This window comes from Melanostigma gelatinosum, assembly GCF_949748355.1.
Source record: "Melanostigma gelatinosum genome assembly, chromosome: 10".
NCBI lineage: Eukaryota > Metazoa > Chordata > Actinopteri > Perciformes > Zoarcidae > Melanostigma > Melanostigma gelatinosum.
This window is the reverse complement of record NC_136643.1, coordinates 7,312,902-7,330,948: the sequence shown is the minus strand read 5'-3', so window position 1 is coordinate 7,330,948 and position 18,047 is coordinate 7,312,902. Positions and strand designations below refer to the sequence as shown.

The 18,047-nt window shown below is 40.9% G+C and overlaps 1 protein-coding gene across 1 annotated transcript in view; it reads left to right on the top strand.

Annotated features, from left to right (window-relative positions):
* Positions 1-5,982: 5,982 nt before the first annotated feature.
* map3k19 (mitogen-activated protein kinase kinase kinase 19) overlaps positions 5,983-18,047 on the top strand; it is a gene marked incomplete at both ends in the record, with an annotated part of 28,906 nt that continues 16,841 nt past the window's right edge. Inside the window, 4 exons of the mRNA XM_079276594.1 lie at positions 5,983-6,170; positions 6,264-6,276; positions 6,455-6,648; positions 8,363-8,404. Of these exons, the coding sequence (XP_079132720.1) occupies positions 5,983-6,170; positions 6,264-6,276; positions 6,455-6,648; positions 8,363-8,404 (437 nt within the window). The remainder of the gene's footprint in view (positions 6,171-6,263; positions 6,277-6,454; positions 6,649-8,362; positions 8,405-18,047) is intronic.

Genomic DNA, 18,047 nt, shown 5'->3' with positions numbered 1-18,047 from the left:
TTCTATTTAATTCTCTGTCGACCTCTGCTACTTGAAGTTTCAGCAGCCGCCGCTGCATTCTCTTTATATCCTCGTCTTCTTTACTTTCTGTTCGTCTTTCCTCTATCTGCTGTTGCAAATCTTTTCTGATGCGTTCTACTTCTCTTAATTCACATTTTAGTCTTCCGACCAGTTCTTTTACTTCCCTTACTTCACATCTTAGTCTTCCTACCAGTTCTTCTACTTCCCTTCTCTGCCTCTTTAATGTAAACATGATGCAGCCTAGGAGTATTCAAATGTGTGTATTAAATGTACACGCTTGTCATCACATGAATCAAAGTCAACTCACCCTCTGTGCTGTATTGTGTGCGGTCGTTGACTCCAAAACTGGGATCCACTGCTCCACTTCCCAGATCTGGATCCACTCAACCACGCACCTTGACTAAAACAAACACAAAACTGCCCAAAGTTCAGCAGTAAATATTAGCATACGTCTGTAGTGTATGAGAGGTCAACGATCTCTCAACTATTTTAGCCCCGTCCGTGTCAAAATTGATTCTTCTGAACTGTGTAAAATCGTAAATGTACCAAAATTTGTCAATACAGGATATGTGAAGAAATCTTGACCCAAAATTGAAGATAGAACTCTTAAATCAAACACAACATCTTAATCAGAATCAAATTCAAAAGGTTTAAATTTGAAATTAAAAAATGATTCATAATTAATCGATTAAATATTAAATTCAACTTCAAAAAATCAATAACTGTATTCAAAGATATTCAATCAGAAATACCAATGCAAGTCAAACTGTTGAACTACACCTACAATGCACAATAATGAATCTCATTTACTAATGAATCACGATTAAGTTCAAGTATTGAAGCACAACAGAAACCATTAATGCTTGTTTCAATGCTGAATTAACCCCAAAGTCAACAACTAAAGTTGTAATGCTTAATTAAAACTAAAGTCAGAATGTAGGCTTAAAGATCATAAACTCAAAGACAATGAATATTAAAAGAGTATATCTTGTTACGTGAATATTTTAATTATTTTATTCGATAATAAAAAAAATTGAAAAATTAATTAATTAATTTTTTAATTTTTATTATTATTTCTATTTGAGTTATTAAAACTAGATTCCTTATGTAAATGTTTTCAATTTATCTGGAAATAATTAGTAATAAGCAAATAGGAGGCCTTTCGTGTGAAACGCACAAAAGTTTGAGCAGATTTTGCTCCGTGCCAACATTGATGTGGACCACGACTCCACGTGACTCGTGCCCGGCGGAGTCTGCCCCTCCCTGTGTGTACCCCTGGTGCCGTAAGATTTGGCTTGAAGGAGGGGACACGCTTCTTAATTCGTTCCCTATATGCTTTTCACACCTGGCCCTGCGGGAGATATTCGGGAGGAAGGGTTCCCGAATTATCAGTCCCTGTTTTTGCCTCGCGCACTGCTCTACTTTAAGAGTGACTTTTACCGGACTTTAAGTTTGCACTAAAATATTCTTCAATTGCCGACACAGACCAGGTCGATGGCTTGCTTGCTGTCCCGTCTGAATCGACCCACAGTAACTCACTTTGACAGTGTAATTCGGTCGCTCAGACTAGCAGTCGGTCTTATACAAGTATTAACTTTTTCTTTTAATGTACATTGTTCCTTAACCTTTTCGAAATTGATAGGACCCTGCTTTAGAGCCCAAACCGTTATAAAGCTCTTTTAATACACAAGCGGGCCTCGTCCGGGTGTCATTGCTTACACTAGAGCGAAACTAATTTGAATAAGTATCAGTGTGGTTTGTGCATGTCAAGAATGCAATCAGTGGTGTACCGAGCTGGATCAAACACAACTTACCTCAGGGGCCGAAGGGGATCTGCTGAGGCGTAACCCCTCTCTGGGCTGGCTTCTCAAGAAAATATGAAGAAAAGGATTTGGTCGAAGAAACCGATTCGTCACTTATTTATTTGCATTGAAATCAAAGTATAATCTCTTGGTCCAAAATACAGAGAATAAATCGTTAATCAAAGTATAATCTCTTGGTCAAAAATACAGAGCAAAAATCGTTAACTGAAAAATATAAGAAAACATCACCAGAGTGTTTAAACCCCTTCAGAGCAGTTTACAGACAAATGATCTTTAAAAACTCTGACTCTATTTTATCTATTTTAATTTATCTATTAATCCCCTGGGTGGCGAACCTCTTGTAATATTATAAAACTAGGCTGTGATTGCCTCTAAGCCACCAGATGTCAGACTGTTTTAGTACTAATGTAATTACAGATTCGAAACACTAGGTTTGTTATTATCCAGCAGTTACTCCTCCTCACCGCTAGTTGGTTTTCCTGGCGTTTTGTCCTTCTACGCCACCCAACTTCCTGTTGACATTTAGCCTTTGCCAGCAGCTATGCTAATGGCTATGCTAACGACGAAGCGAAGCTTCTAATAAAGCATACGCACACACACACGTTTCACCAAAATCCCACACTTTAATTCCACTCATACGCCCTCTGTCTCCTCTCACAATCCACCGGCTATTTTCTTTATAAGCACTTTTATTTTACATACATAGTACCGCAAAGACCGGAGCTACACGTAGCTAGCGTTAGCTCCTCACACAGCGGCTACAGATCATGCAATGTTATTCATCATTTTAAACGTATTTCCACGCTGCTAAAACACAGACTAGTCACACGTATTATTGGACTTATTGTCCGGTTTTATTTAACCTTAAATCCTCTGGTTTAACAGGCTATTGGCTCCTCCAGACCTGAGATCCTTGTGTATATGAATGCGAGTTTTGAACTGCCAGCGGTTACACAAACACTCCCCCAGTCCGTCTAGTTCCCCCAAAAGCCCATTATTCTACTTATTCCGAATCATCCACATGATCTCTTATTTTAATGCATAGCCAAACGCACGCGAGAGACCTCAGGATCACCACTTGTGACCCGCAGACTCAGAAGCTAACTCCCGCTAGTGTTAAGAATGAAGAACGAGTGAACAGACTGAGATCGAGGCGTTTAGCTCAATTCAAGCAATAACATTTATTTGTGACAGAAGTATTATGTCCAGCAGTTAAACGTGCACGGACCCTAGCAAAGGCAAAGAGTGCAAAAGTGAAACCTAAAAGCGCTTATACAGAGTAAGCAGGCGTGTCCATCTGGTTCCCCTTGTGGAGCCATTGGTCAAAATCAAAGCAGAGGCGGATTTGTTTTTTAGCATTTAAATGGCCTGATGGAGCACTGGGCAACGTCACCCACAATGGCTCACGTCCGGAACCCGCCTTCTCTGGAACGTCAGTGTGTGTGAAATATTGATGTACAGCATATTGTTAACACTTAAGGTGCAGAAAAGAAAAGGGTGCAGTTCTAAACTATTTCGAAGTCTCTGTGTGAATAGATAAAAAGAGCTCTTCTCCTACTCATTTCGATGGCAGTTTCTGCCCTAATCTGGTGGTTTAAGCAAGCGTTACTTTCAGGGCCACTGTATCTGTTTCTATCGTACGAACGGGTGACGGAATGCCCCATTCGGCGTTTTTGACCTACTTACAGTGACCTCACAACTCCGCAATATAAGCTTTACAAGTATAGCGCATATTATTTAACAGTGAATGAATATATTTTATTTACACTAGCATTAGCTTCTCTAAACAGCTTTAGCAGCGAGACCCAAAATTCGTGGACAAAGCCCACAAAGGATTGCACCCCTAAGCCCCTCAAAGCCACGATATTTCAGTTCGCCAAGCTACAAAAACTGCTTTTGAACACGTTATCTTCAAGACCTGGCCCTGCTCACGCTAGGCCAAGGAGACTCCCAGTATGCGCAATGCCAGTTCAGATTCCAATGTGATGATATAATTACAGTGCTGTCTGTCTTTAATTTCTTTATTCTCAGGAACCTCTGTATACACTGGACTAGTCCCTTAGTTCACCATACTTCAGACTGTAAATCGTAGCTTACCTCAGTGGAACGTGGCCTCCTCGCGGCTCGTTCCACACCGGCACCGCACAGCTAGCTCGTGGCGGCGCTAGTCAATCAGACTTCCCCTAAGTGTCCTAGTCTACCTTACAGACTTCCTGAAAAGGCTCTGCGAACCAATGATTTGGGCCCAGGATGCCTGATTGACCAACGCAGCCCCCAGCTGCCGCGAGCCCGGTGAGGGAGTCCCATCTGGGGTGCCATCTTGTGGAAGTTTGAGTCTGTTCTACAGCGTAGGAGGCCAGAGCACGTGTCCGGCTGCTTTTTACAGTCGACACGCTGCAATAAGAAATCTACCAAGACTGGTTTACAATTAAAAGGAATTTAATTCCACTGATGCAAGTACAGTCTTTACAGTGAAGTACACTATTTCATGAAATATTAAATCAATAAAACCCCGTTTGCAAAAAACTCAACTCAGCTCCTCAGGTATAAAACCCGTCCGTCCTCTGAGAGCCATCACGCGAGAGAGAAAAAGACTTGAAATTAAACCACCCACATCCATTCGAAACACCTCTTCCGTTTATCCCAATTCCTATTGGCTAACTTCCAGGAGCGTATTCGCCTGTCTGCCTTTCTGTCCCTGAGTTTACTAACACATTCAATGACTGTCAGTTATGGTTTAATCCCTTCTATGATAATCCTTCAGTATAAACGTTAAACTTCTGCAACTTTGGCAAAAGCTTCATGTCTCAAATTTTACTTCTAGCTGCTAATCCTAAAACACTTTATGCTTATCTTAATTATGCATTTCCAAAACCCTTATGATTATGACTAATTATGAATTCTTAAATATGAATCATTGAACACTTTTATTATAGCTACTAAACACAGTTCTATGCTCAAATTGTGTGCAATTGTCTGCATTTACTCACCTGACTGTCAAATCAAATAATGAAAGTTCAATGAATAATATTGAAACAATATTTATTTTTGCAGATTTTAAATTGAACTGTATTAATTATAAATAATACATGCTCTAATATATAAATGTTCTTGATGGGCTGGATAAAAAAAGCAATACATAGCAGAAAGCTTTTGAAAAATGTGGCTCTTAAAATAAAGTACTGAATTTTCGGAAAATGTTAAATGTAAATGAATTGTCCTGTCATCAGTTCAGTCAGGTCTTGTGGACATCGAGCTGTGATCAAATATTTTACACGATCAATCGATGGGAAAAATGTTTTTCAAATGTTAAAGTTGATTAGATGTCTACCATGCAGATAATATTTCACATATTAATAGACTTATTTAATATTTCTGACAAAGAATCTGAGTTATTAGAAAAATATATTTAAAAAAGTAAATACCTTCATCAGAATACTGTTGAACAACGGTTATATGTAATCTAGACATCTGATAAACTCTGACTTTACAACCAAATTTAGTCACGTTTTGATGTTTTTTGACCTCCAAATCACAAAATGAAGGCCTACTGACATCTATTCTTTATGAATATATTGCACTATTGTCCTTAGATTATTTCTTTGACATTGTTGCCTTTACTTTTGTACAGCCAAAGACAGACAAAAGGTAAATGAGGCATGGCACAACTACTGCTGCTGAAGAATGACTGAATAAATCAATTAATGCAGAGCATAATACAACGACATGTTGACTACTGTGTGTGCTTGTTTGAGAAACCAAACCATAAAGGTGTGGGACAGCAGTCACATTGATGCATTGATGGACTGGCACAGTGATGTATATTATTGCGACTCACCAGCAGTAATAATGTGATAGAATAGTTCCTATCATGCCCTCTGTCTGTGTTGTCCGTCTGCTGGGACTTATGGATCTGTAGAGACTTACATCACTGTGATGTTCACACAAACACACAGACCAGAAAAGACACAGAGCTGAAAGAACCGGATCACACACTTCAGCGCAGCGTTTATAGGTAATCATTAATTTTGTCTTTTTTTTTTTACAACAGAAATTTTTTTTTAAAAGGGTCAAGTCCTCTCTGACCTCCGGCTTAGACACTGCACTTCACACAGATCCGTCTGACAACCTGAGAACCATGGAGAGAAGCGAGGAGAGACGAGAGAACAGGAGTGTCGATGAGGTGCTGAAGAGAGAGCAGCTGGAGGGAAACGAAGAAGTCCCGGTTATGAGCCGTAGACAAGAGTGCCGGGTGGAGCCAGAGGCCTCCGACACCGAAGACGAGGAGGAGGAAGGATCCAGTCCACTTGTCCACATGTCGCACAGGCATGACTGAGGTATAGGGATGGGTACATCTATTGTCATGACAATTACCGGTTTTACCTTAACAGATATGACATTCTCTCCGCTGTTCACCAGAAAATTCCTTCAGGTGAGCGATGTTTGTCAGACAGGCTGTATTCTTCCTGTCAATAACAACATGTGTTCATGCACACGAGGGACCCACGTGACCTGAGTCTTGCCTCTTTTTTCCCCTTTTTTTTTTCAATGAGAATTTATGTAGCCTCACAGGTAAATATCTACCAACTGTCTCTTTGTATTGTCAACAGGTGGTGCAGCGGCTCCTGGGGGCCGGGGCTGACGCGACCCTGTGTAGCTGCAGCCGAAAGACGGCGCTCCACGTGAGCCCTCCTGAGCTCTGGGGGAAAGTGGTGGGGTGGATGTCGAGGCCTCACCTGCCTCCCCAGGCGCAGCTGCTGCAGGCCGCCTGGCAGGAGACCTGCACTCCTTACAGCACATGCTGGTGAGACTCCCACACAGACTTCCCCCGAGGAGCAACGACAACAAAGGGCGACAACTAAGTGTTCATGTTTCAAAACACATCTGGGGATTTTGTTGATAATTATATGTGCTGTCCAACTTGGATCACATCTGTTGGTCATAGTTTTGTCATTACATTTTTTAAGATCCGTGACTGAAAACATCTAAAGACGGGTATTTGGGGATTCAATTAAAATGTTTCAGAAAAGTTTGAGAATAACGGCAACAATTTGCAGACTATGGGGAGCTTGCATTTTAAAAAAAATAGTATTCCTGAGTTTTTTATTCAGCTAAGGACATAAACGTCTCCCGATTTCCTTATGTAACTGGAAATGTGAGACACAGTGGCGGGCCGTGCATTTTATACCTGGGCTGGGCCTTCTGTGCTGTCCTACTACAGTTGAATTACCTCCTCATAACCTCATTATGACACATCAATCGAGCAGCGGATCCACGCATTCCACCACACAAGAGCACGAGCCATTCAAATATTATTCATAAAAACGACACGATAGACAAATGAACAGTAACGTTACTATATAAAAAAACAAACGCAGTTTGTCACTTACCGAAACTTAAAGAGTTTAAATGTACATCTTTCAGTTCCAGTAAGAAGTTCTCGATTCATGGACGCCAGTGATGACAGTCGAGCCACCCCAGTTGTATTTCGCCGATCTGCTGCGGCAGGTTCGCAGTGGGGCCGGGATCCCACCTCTGCCGGGGCGCCCGCCGGCCGGCGCAGACCAACCATCGGGCCGCGGTTGTGGAGCTGTCGTTGAGTTGTAGATCCACTTGAGTCTCTCCAAAAGTTTTCAAATGCTATGGTGTCCTCAGGTTAGCGCAGCGTAGCTCCAAACACCAAGAGCTCAGTTAAAATTAAACAAATTCCCAGCCATAAAATGTGCAACGCTTCTCCGACGCTGTCAGCAAGAAATACCGTTCATACAAATCCTTTTCCTGGCTGAGTCAGGCTGCCAGCTGTGGCGTTGACTGACCATTTATTACGATGTCCAGCTTTTCCTGAAATGTCCTTTCTTGAGAAAGGCATTGTCAGTAACTCCGCCACTAAATTTGTGTCTCCTCCTTATTCAGCCATTGAGTGTTAAAAAAACAAAGCTAGGTAAAAAAAAATAGAAAATCTATACCAAGCAAAATGCAAAAATTGTCATAATTTCTTCCATATCTTTCAATTTGAACTCTCACTACTCCGACTAAGCCTCTGCCATTAAGTTTTGTTTCACGATAGTCACGTGCTCGCTCACTGACCAATCACAGCACACGCTGCACCTTACTGCAGAGCTGCACCTGAAAACTGAGCTGCATGTAATGCTGACGTAGCTATAGGCCGGCTAGCAGGCTCTGGCACGTCAAAGAATATGCCCAACATGTCAAACTAAAGATCTGATTGGTTGAACAATCAACAATATCGTCCCCATTCACTTAAACTCCAAAGGGATTCACTTGTGAGTCTGCAGGCCTGGGGCCTCTTTTCTAGAGACATTAGGGTGAAATCTGATTGGATAAAAACTCTACTTAAAACAAGCTGCACTGAAAGCAAAGCAACTGAGGAAGACAGTAGCTGTGCAATGAGAAAATAAAATAATGGGAAAAATATTTTTATAAATTACAATACATGTAGTGTATTTAAGAAAAAATATTAAATTATAAAATAGCTATAACTTTGTGATTCTGTTTAGGCCAGCAGAGAAGGCCTTGAAGGCCCTGACGGACCACCACTGGTGAGACATACCATCAGGTGCTTTTCATTCAGACAATGAGTATAATCCAATGAGGCACCATGTGAATAACGTGTGATTCTGTGCTTTCTATCTGTATGCCGCCAAACTGTATTCACTGCTGCATCACATTGATTTTTCTTTAGGTGTTTAAGTAATGAATTTTCTAAAACCAAAATGATAATTAAATTTAAAGGTCCTGAAACCAGATTTGCTCAATCACATTTGTACGGTTAGTGATGAGGTCATACAGCAACACAAGATTTTCTAGTATTTCACGTGAGACATTTCTAACGTTGGTTTGTTATTTTGTTTGTTTGCTTGTTAGGGTTAGGCTTAGTTTTCTCACTGGTGTGTCATGGTTTTCCGTGCCCCAATCAGGATGGAGCAGCATTTGAATCAGAATCTGATGACAGTTGATGGGTTGTCTGGGTTTGGTCAATCAATTCTGATCAAACCCAGACAGCCCTGTTGAGGTAGACTAACTCAGCTTTGACGTCTGATGTCTTTATAGATATTGACTCACAATGTTTTTTCTTCTAAATTTTATTTATTTATTTCTATGGAAGCCTTGAGAGGTGAGTGAGAAAAAAACAAATTCTGGTCATTTATTTTCGGACTTTTTTTAATTGTCAGGTGTCCTTTGCAATACTCGTTTCGGTATTTCTGAAGTGCACCACTATCCCTTCAGCCCCCTGTGGCCAAAATGAGTATAACAACATAAACAGTGACAAGAGAGAAGATAAAAAACCACGTATATATGTTCTCTTTTTTATATTTAATGAATTAAAATGTATTTAAACACAGGCTTACAAAATAGATCACCTTTTCCTTCCTCACTTGCCACTCAAGGCTTCCGTATTGATCAACACAAAGTCATGAATATGTCATGTTGTAGAGAAATACTTAAGACTTTAAATGAAGCTGGCAGGAGCTTTAAATAATCACTAAAACATGTGTTTGCGGTGGATGTGTGAACACAAATAAAACAAAAAAATGTTATAAATTTCAAGAGACCACAAACCGAAGCTATGCAAAGGCTGCATGGTGCGTTTTTCCCCCTTTTGTAACCTCAGCACTTTGTATGATATGTTACGTGATATGGGGGGTGACCCCTCACGATTTTTAATTATTTTATTCGATAATAAAACAAATTTGAAAAATTAATTAATTAATTAATTTTTTTTTAATTATTTCTATTTGAGTTATTAAAACTAGATTCCTTATGTAAATGTTTTCAATTTATCTGGAAATAATTAGTAATAAGCAAATAGGAGGCCTTTCGTGTGAAACGCACAAAGGTTTGAGCAGATTTAGCTCCGTGCCAACATTGATGCGCAGAAGTCAGGAGTTTCTGCCGGCGATAGATCAACCCTTGCGATCCACCAGAGGGACCACGACTCCACGTGACTCGTGACCGGAGGAGTCGGCCCCTCCCTGTGTGTACCCCTGGTGCCTTAAGATTTGGCTTGAAGGAGGGGACACGCTTTTTAATTCGTTCCCTATATGATTTTCACACCTGACCTTGTGGGAGATATTGGGGAAGAAGGGTTCCCGAATTCTTCTCCCTGTTTTGCCTCGCGCACTGCTTTACTCTAAGAGTGACCTTTACCGGGCTCTAGTCTTGTACCGAATATTCTTTAATTGCCGACAACCAGCCCGGTCGAAGGCTGGCTTACTGTCTTATCTGAATCGATCTGCAGTAACTCACATGGACAGTGTAGTCCGTCGCTCCGACTAGCCTTTGGTTTTATAAGAGTCCCGTATTTACTTGTCTCTTTTATTTACTTTTGTTTAGATTTTTCTTAATCCTTTCGTAATTGATAAGATCCTGCTTGAGAGCCCAAACAGATATAAAGCTCTTTCAAACGCAAGCGGGTCTCTCCCGGGTGTCATTTCTTAAACTAGAGCGAAACTAATTAGAATAAGTATCAGTGTGTTTGGAGCATATCAAGAATGCAATCAGTAGTGTGCCGTGCTGGATGGCGCTCAAACTCACCTCAGGGGCTGAGGAAGGTCCGACGAGGTGTGACCACTTCCTTATGGCTTCTCTGGAAATTTGAAGAAATGGAGTCGATCGAAAATACTAATTCGTTATTTATTTATTTGTATTCAAATCAAAGTATAATCTCTTGGTCCAAAATACAGAGAAAAAAATTGTTAACTGAAAAATATACGGAAAAATCACCTACGTATTCAAAAACCTCTTCAGAGTAGTTTACAGACAGAGTTCAATCTACTGAGAAGCGTTTAACCATCAACCAACACCGCTCTCTGGTTTCCCCCACACACCTCCTCTGCTGTTTCAAACTGCCCCTATTTATACTCGTCCGGGGCTCAGATCTCTGACTTCAAATGGATTTTTATACATCACATCAAACATATCTTCAAACAGAATTTCAAACATTACTTGATTGATTACACAAAAACCCTTACTCCAGCGGGATCTTTGAAACCCGGGTATGCTTTTGTCTTTATATGTACCCGTCAGCATTTTTAGTGACCTTACTGTCAAGGGTATGTTTATTTATATGTACCCCGGGGCCTAACTAATGACCTTAACGCCCTACCAACTTCCTAGAACTGCTGACTCGGTCTTGTGACTTTGTCTTGAAGTCTCTACTATTCTCTAGAATAATGATTAACTACTTTAATGGCCAAAACGTGTTCAAGTGCCCCTGCCCCCGGCATCCCGGATGAATCGTAAGTGCAATCTGCGCCCCTCATCTCCCGGGCAATTCTAAGCCTCCATCTTCGTTCTTTGTGTGAACTTGCTGGCTCAGCCTTGCACTTCTCATGAACCGAGAAGCACGCCTGGGTGTGTGTGCGTGTGTGTGTGTGTATGTGTGTGTGTGTGTGTGTGTGTGTGTGCCCAACCGTACACGTCAGTGCAACAGAGGGTTTTTGACCACAGAAGCATGTCTGTTTAACAGGTACAACCTTATGCGAGACTTGTTCTAACTCCTGATAACCCGGGCTTTGCTGTGTAGAGGCATCACGATTTCGCAAAACATCCACCGTGTTCAACAGATACTTCGAAATACGTTCTATAGAGCCCCATGTATTATTCATGTTTGTAATATGTTTCTCTGTCTGCTTGTCCAGGCTCAGTCAGACAGGGTGGATGTGAATGTTCCCAACAGCGACGGTGTGACGGCTGTGATGCTTGCTGTTAGGGACGTTGATCTTGTCGAGGGCATGGCTGCACTGCTACCATGGGAACACAGACCTGTGGAACTGTTCAAGGAACTACTGGGACTCTCGGTGTAAGAAAACACACATTCATGCACGTTTGATATACTGTACAGAAAAGTAAATAGACACACAAACTTTTTCACCACCAGCATGCAAAGGAGGTTGATTCTTGAATGAAAATACTCCGCACCACACGAACACACCAAATGGAAATGCATCTGCCAACGGAAACACATTTTTAAATGCCTGAAACTGTCTTCTGTCTTTAAACTTCTCCATCAGTGATCTGCGGCTACGCGACCACATCGGCTGTTGTGCTCCCTACTACGCTGCAAACATTAACAGCCCTCTGAAGGAGGAGATCATTCATATGATGGTTGAGGCCCTCAGTCACACAGGTACACATGTACACTCACACAAAAAAAAAACAGTACACTTTGATCACACCCGGACAGAAGAAGCATGTATCAATTAGCATGAGTTAGTGGACGATAGTTTTTGTCTTTCCCAATTTCAAGCTACTCAAAATATTATTTCTTCGAATAACATTAAATAACTATATAGAATGTGAAATGGGTCACTTGGGCAGCTGTTTCATCAAAATAGCTCTGATAGACTGACTGTACGCTATACCTGGTTAGCACCAAACAACAGACAGACAGAGTTAACGACTAGCTAGTAAACATATTGGAGCATTTAGCAGCTAAAGTTACAAACCTTTCTCTCAGGGGTTGGTGGAGGCCAAAACAAAGCTAAAAATGGAAAGAATACATTCGTCAGGTGGTCAAAAACTCAAGTTCTAATGAATGATAATGTTACTCTGTGTCTGCAAGATGTGTATGTAGCCAAGTGCTAGCAAGTTTAACCCCAAATGTTGAAAACATGTCAGTGTTGTGTTTATAGCTTTTTACGTTGCCTCAAGTTGCATCAATTCTGCTTTAATGTTGTGGGAAAATACTGATCTTGATTACAACTGCACATGTGATCTGCTTTGGGAAAGTAGGGATTATCCAGTGATTTATACATTCTCACATTTATTTCAAAAATAACTATAATCCCGTGGCGGGCCGTGCATTTTATACCTGGGCCTTCTGTGCTGTCCTACTACCCTTGAGCCATCTCCGAATAAGGTCATTATGACACCACAGCTACGGTTATTTGTTTCTAGGTGTGTAACATCACGTATTCGTATTAAACCGTTCGGTGCGAGGCTTACGAACCGAACAATACGTTTGAATAATACTAGTGCATTTGGAAAATGCAGAAGCTTAAATTGTGGGAAATATAATGTTTTCGGTGGACTGCGAACAGACAACGGGCGGTGACCTTTTGAACCCGGAACAATAACATAAAACAGCTGAGGCGGCGGTACCGCACATGTCTTCAGGGGGGCTAAGCTAATTAGCTTAGAGGGGAAACAACAGCCCGAACGGATTCAATTGTCCGGACAACAACCCCGCGCATGACGGGATGCTTCGTAATTAACGGACAATGCATATAGTCCAAATCAATGTAATTAACACAATGACAAGAACCAGTCACATATATGTATATGACAACAAAGCAACAAATCAATCCAGCAACACTGCAGCGCTAGAGCACGAGCCATTCATATTATTCATAAAGATGACACGATACTGCTACTGCTACTGCAGATGTAAAAACGCAAAAGCAGTTGACTTACCACAGCTGCTGTTCAAAAGCACGTAGCTTGTCCTGTCGTGTAGTTGCCTTGGTTAGCATAGCGCAGCTCCAAACAGCTCCAAACACCATACGTACACCAAACGTACATATATGTACAGGTAAAGGACAGTATAGGGCTGTAACTACACTATCAGTGAACAACTGCCTCAAATTTGAAGAAGATTGGACCATTTTACAGTTTCTTCCATGAAGAGATCCAGGCGGAGCTCTAAAAGGACATTTGGAGACCCAAATGGACACATGGTAACCAAATGATATTCTGACACACTAAAGGTGTTTCTCCCTTTACATTTTGATATTATAGTATTTTCCTTTTATTTTTAGCCTTTGCAAATTGCAAAAACTATATATATAATTTCGAAGACGTGGTATGTAAGTAGCGGACACACGTGTCAAACTCAAGGCCCGCCATGTCATTTTATGTGGCCCGTGAATCCGCCAGCAAAAACCAAAAAAAAAAAGATTTTTTTTTTTTGGAAAAATAATTAAAAGTTAGACTTCAAAATAAAAGTATCCCCATGGTCGAAATTATGAGATAGAAAGTTGAAATTATGAGATAGCATGTTGTCTGTGTACCGACATCAAAACGATCACAACAGGTGGACAGGAGCGGCAACAGCCCGAAAAGCGGTTTTCCAACAATTGAAAAAGATCGACAAATAATCCCAAAATGTCCACGAAGAGAAAAATTGATGCAGAGGGATGAAAATGTAATGAAAGATGGGAAAGCGAATACATGTTTGTGCTTCAAGGAGAAAAACGGTCTGTCTTCTGTGTTATGAGGCAGTGTCGATGATGAATGAATACAATTTACGTCGGCATTTTGACACCAAACACGGAGCTAAATTTAGCCTCCAAGAAAAACATAAAATTGTCCAAGAATTAAAAGGCAGACTGCCATCACAGCAGAATATATTTACAAAAGCTACAGCCCACTGCATGCTAAAGGTATATGAGCAGTGCTCCGACCGGATACAGACTTTTACAAATGTCAGTTTGTGAAGAAACACCATCGCAGACCGAGTTCATGAACTAGCAGCAATCTAACAACACAGCTAGCCGAAGAGACGAGCAGGTATTTGTATTTTTAATTAACTGTTGATGAAAGGACAGACAACATGGATACAGCGCATCTATCTATGTTTGTAAGACCTGACTCTCAGTGAGGAGCTCTTGGATGTAGCTGCCATGCACAGTACGACGACAGGGAGGGACATTAGTGATGCAGAGAGGTGACACAAATAGCTTTGAACAAAGTTCATGGAATAACTTGTTTGATATTTGTCTTTGTTATTTTCTTTAATAGTTTGATTATTGATAGAGTAATGTGGGTTTCTTAACCCTCAATTAAAATGATTTATGTTATAATAACAGAAATGTGTTTAAATATCATTTTATATTTATATAACTGCATGTACAATAGTTTTACACTTGAATAAACAATAATCAAATGCAGAGAGAGTTATTTAACAATATGTTAGGGAATAGTTAGTTATACAGTCTTACAGTTACAACCGGCCCTTTGAGGGCGACCGTGATGCTGATGTGGCCCAGACTGAAAATGAGTTTGACACCCCTGTGCTAGCACATTGTTGGGTCTGTAATGTGTCTTTTTCCGTCGAAATGCTGCAAGACCCGACTTGCAGCGATTATGGTGACTTTGGACAGTGTGTGTTTGGGCTCCTTTTGTGAAAAATCCATAAGAAATGAAAGAAAATCTATGTTTTCTTTGCAAAGATGAGGATTTTGGGCATGCAGGGATACCAAACACGGCCATGTTTTGTGACGTAGTTTGCGTAAGCAAGCCGTAGGAACGGAAGGGGAGGGGATCGAGGACGCCGGCGTCATCGCAGAGTTGAACAGGCAAAACCCTTGTCAAATAAATGAGATGATACAATGTGATGTTCACAAAGACATTTATTATCATGTGTATGTAAACCTGCATACACAACAAGAAGCCCAACATGCTTTCCCACGAGCGTTGGATGTTCCGTCGCTAGGTGTCGCTTTATTTTTGAAGGCTTCAGTGCTTCGTTTGATAGCATTAGCCCACATTCCACACACTGAGCCCTCGGCTCTACCTCGTTGCCTCCGTTCACAAAGCCAGACTTAGTCAGGATTGTACTTGCGCACACATTTAGACTTTTTTTGGGGGGGGTATGGCACCACTGTCGTCTTCATTTTTTCTTTTTCAAAACTTAATCATAACTTTTGCGGCCCTCTAGGTGGCGCTCGCGGCCCAATCGTGGTGCCCCATGGTTAAGAATCACTGACCTAGAGGACCTCGGGCCTCTCTCCTTACATTGGGTATAACCCAAGTCTCTTAATTGCATCCCCATTTCCCTCACTTGGGTCCTTTCCTTGCGTCTTAGTCCCTCCCACCAGGGATGCATGGAGGAAACCACGCAAGGAGAGATGAACGAGGAAATATGTTTTAAGAGACATGAGACGTCCTTTCCTCAGTTGCGTCACGTGAAGCTACGTCTGTTTCTGATGACGGAGGATCAGCTGATCACAGCTGGATCAGCTGTCAGTCGGCTTTAACAGCTGGAGAGACTTTTGAGGAGTTTGTGTCTGTTCACATGATCACTGTACTTAATAATAGTAACTAATAATACTAATAACTAACAAAGACACACAGTGATCACCACTGTAGAGGTGTTTCTCTCTGTAGTCTGTTAACAACCTGTCCTGTGTTCTGTTTATAAGCTCAGGATCCATTTCTACCGGCGGAATGCGATCGTCTTATTTATGAATTATTTGTGTCTGTACCTTTTGAAATTGTGACTGTGGCATCATTAAATAACCCAGAATATGATTATTGTTTCTCTTAAATGATAAAACTCATCAAACACTCAGGAATGATGTAAAAAGTGTTTCGGCTCTCCAGCTCGCTCTGACTTTAATTGTATTCATAATAAAGTTATTGAGGGAAACAGATCATGAAAACACAAATCTTTCTAATAAATGTAGAAAGTTGTTTGTGGTTGTTTTGTTGTTCAGACTACAATGAACATTTATTTAAACCAGATGATGAATCAGAAACCTAATCAAATATAAAGCTTGAGTTTATTCTGTGATCTGTCTTCACTCTGGTATGAAACTCCAGTCAGTCAGTCCGATCGGCTGCAGCGTCCAATCACATGACTGATGAACAATGAGGGGGCGTGTTATGAAGGTATATTTGTGTCTTTATTACGCAAACAAAAAAAAATGTTTTAAGGCAAGGCAAGTTTATTTGTATAGCACATTTCAACAACAAGGCAATTCAAAGTGCTTCACATAAACCCATTAAAAGCATCAAAACATAAGGCAAAAGAAAAGGAGATTTAAAAACAATTAAAGAAACAGTGTAAGAAATAAAATTCAGTAGTAAAATGCAGAAATGCAGTAAATTGATTAATATATTAATTGAATGTGGTTCAATTAAAGGCAGCAGCATACAGAAAGGTCTTCAATCTTGATTTAAATGAGCTGAGACCTTTCTACTATATAGCCACACAGGGGTAAGTCCTTTGGGGGAAGAGGTTGCTTGTCAGTCATTTTATTGAACATTATTCTTAAATGACAACAAAACTCTTATGATCCACCTTGATAATGATCTGCTGTATTTAAACGTGTGTGTGCAAGTGCAGAAATCTGCGTGGCTCACAATGTGGCTTGTTGCTCTCATGTAGCCACAATTAACAGACATACAGACTGGCAGTGAGAGGTCACCCAGAAGACAAACATGTGGGAGTAGTAATTGGCTGTAGATAAGTGTGTTCATAGGTGTGTGTGTGTGTGTGTGTGTGTGTGTGTGTGTGGAGGAGGAGGGGCTCTCTGGGTAGCTGACACTTAGTTGCCATACTACCGTATTATGGGGTCCTTATAGATACAGCGGACAAGCAGGGCAGCTGCTTAGCTGGAAGAGAGGAGCAGGTGGTAGACCTTTACGTGTTTCAGAGGCCCACTGGCTCACTCAACTTTAATGTGTGTGTACACGTACAGTGTTAAAACTACTAAAAATAAAATACACTTCATTCCAAGGGCTAACTTAGAACAATTCAAAAATCATTCAAATTGTCATGTTTAAGTGGACTTCAAAATGATGCCTTGACCTCTGAACATGAAAAAAGAAAAAACCTCCATCACGCTAACAAATGGAACAATTAAATGCGTGCCTTTGTGGGTTGTTTTGATTTCGATTTTGTAATATCTTCTTGGCCTACATGCCGGACGAGTTTTGAGAAAGTATTCACAGACTCAATGAGAACACAGGAAATTAAAGCAAAATGAGATCAGGGCAGTGTTTACTTCAACTTGATTTTGAGTAATCACACTGAGGTCCCTCAGTGCTGGCGCTCAGTACTTCTACCGGCTGTCTTTTTTAAAGATTGGGATATATAATAAATTGCTCACTTTTGTTCTCTCCAGGAAGTGCTGGAGTCTCCAGGGTACCCTCCTCTGTCTGACCATCGTAAAGGCCTCAGCCACGGTATGGACTCTTTCTAGGACTATTGATGAAAGAGTAAAAACTTTCTTTTTGGGCTTGTTAGAGAAGGACCAAAATTTTATTTTCAGTCCATAGAAGGGAAAAAAGGGCTAAAGAGAGAACACAAAAAGGTGACGTGGGTTTCTTGGATACCAACTGTCTACTTAAAACATGTCAAACGATTGGCTTTTCATAGGGACGAAGAAATACACCGGTCAGCTCCCAAATAGGCCATCAGATCAGGTCACCTTCTAAAGGTAAGGGAGTTAGGGG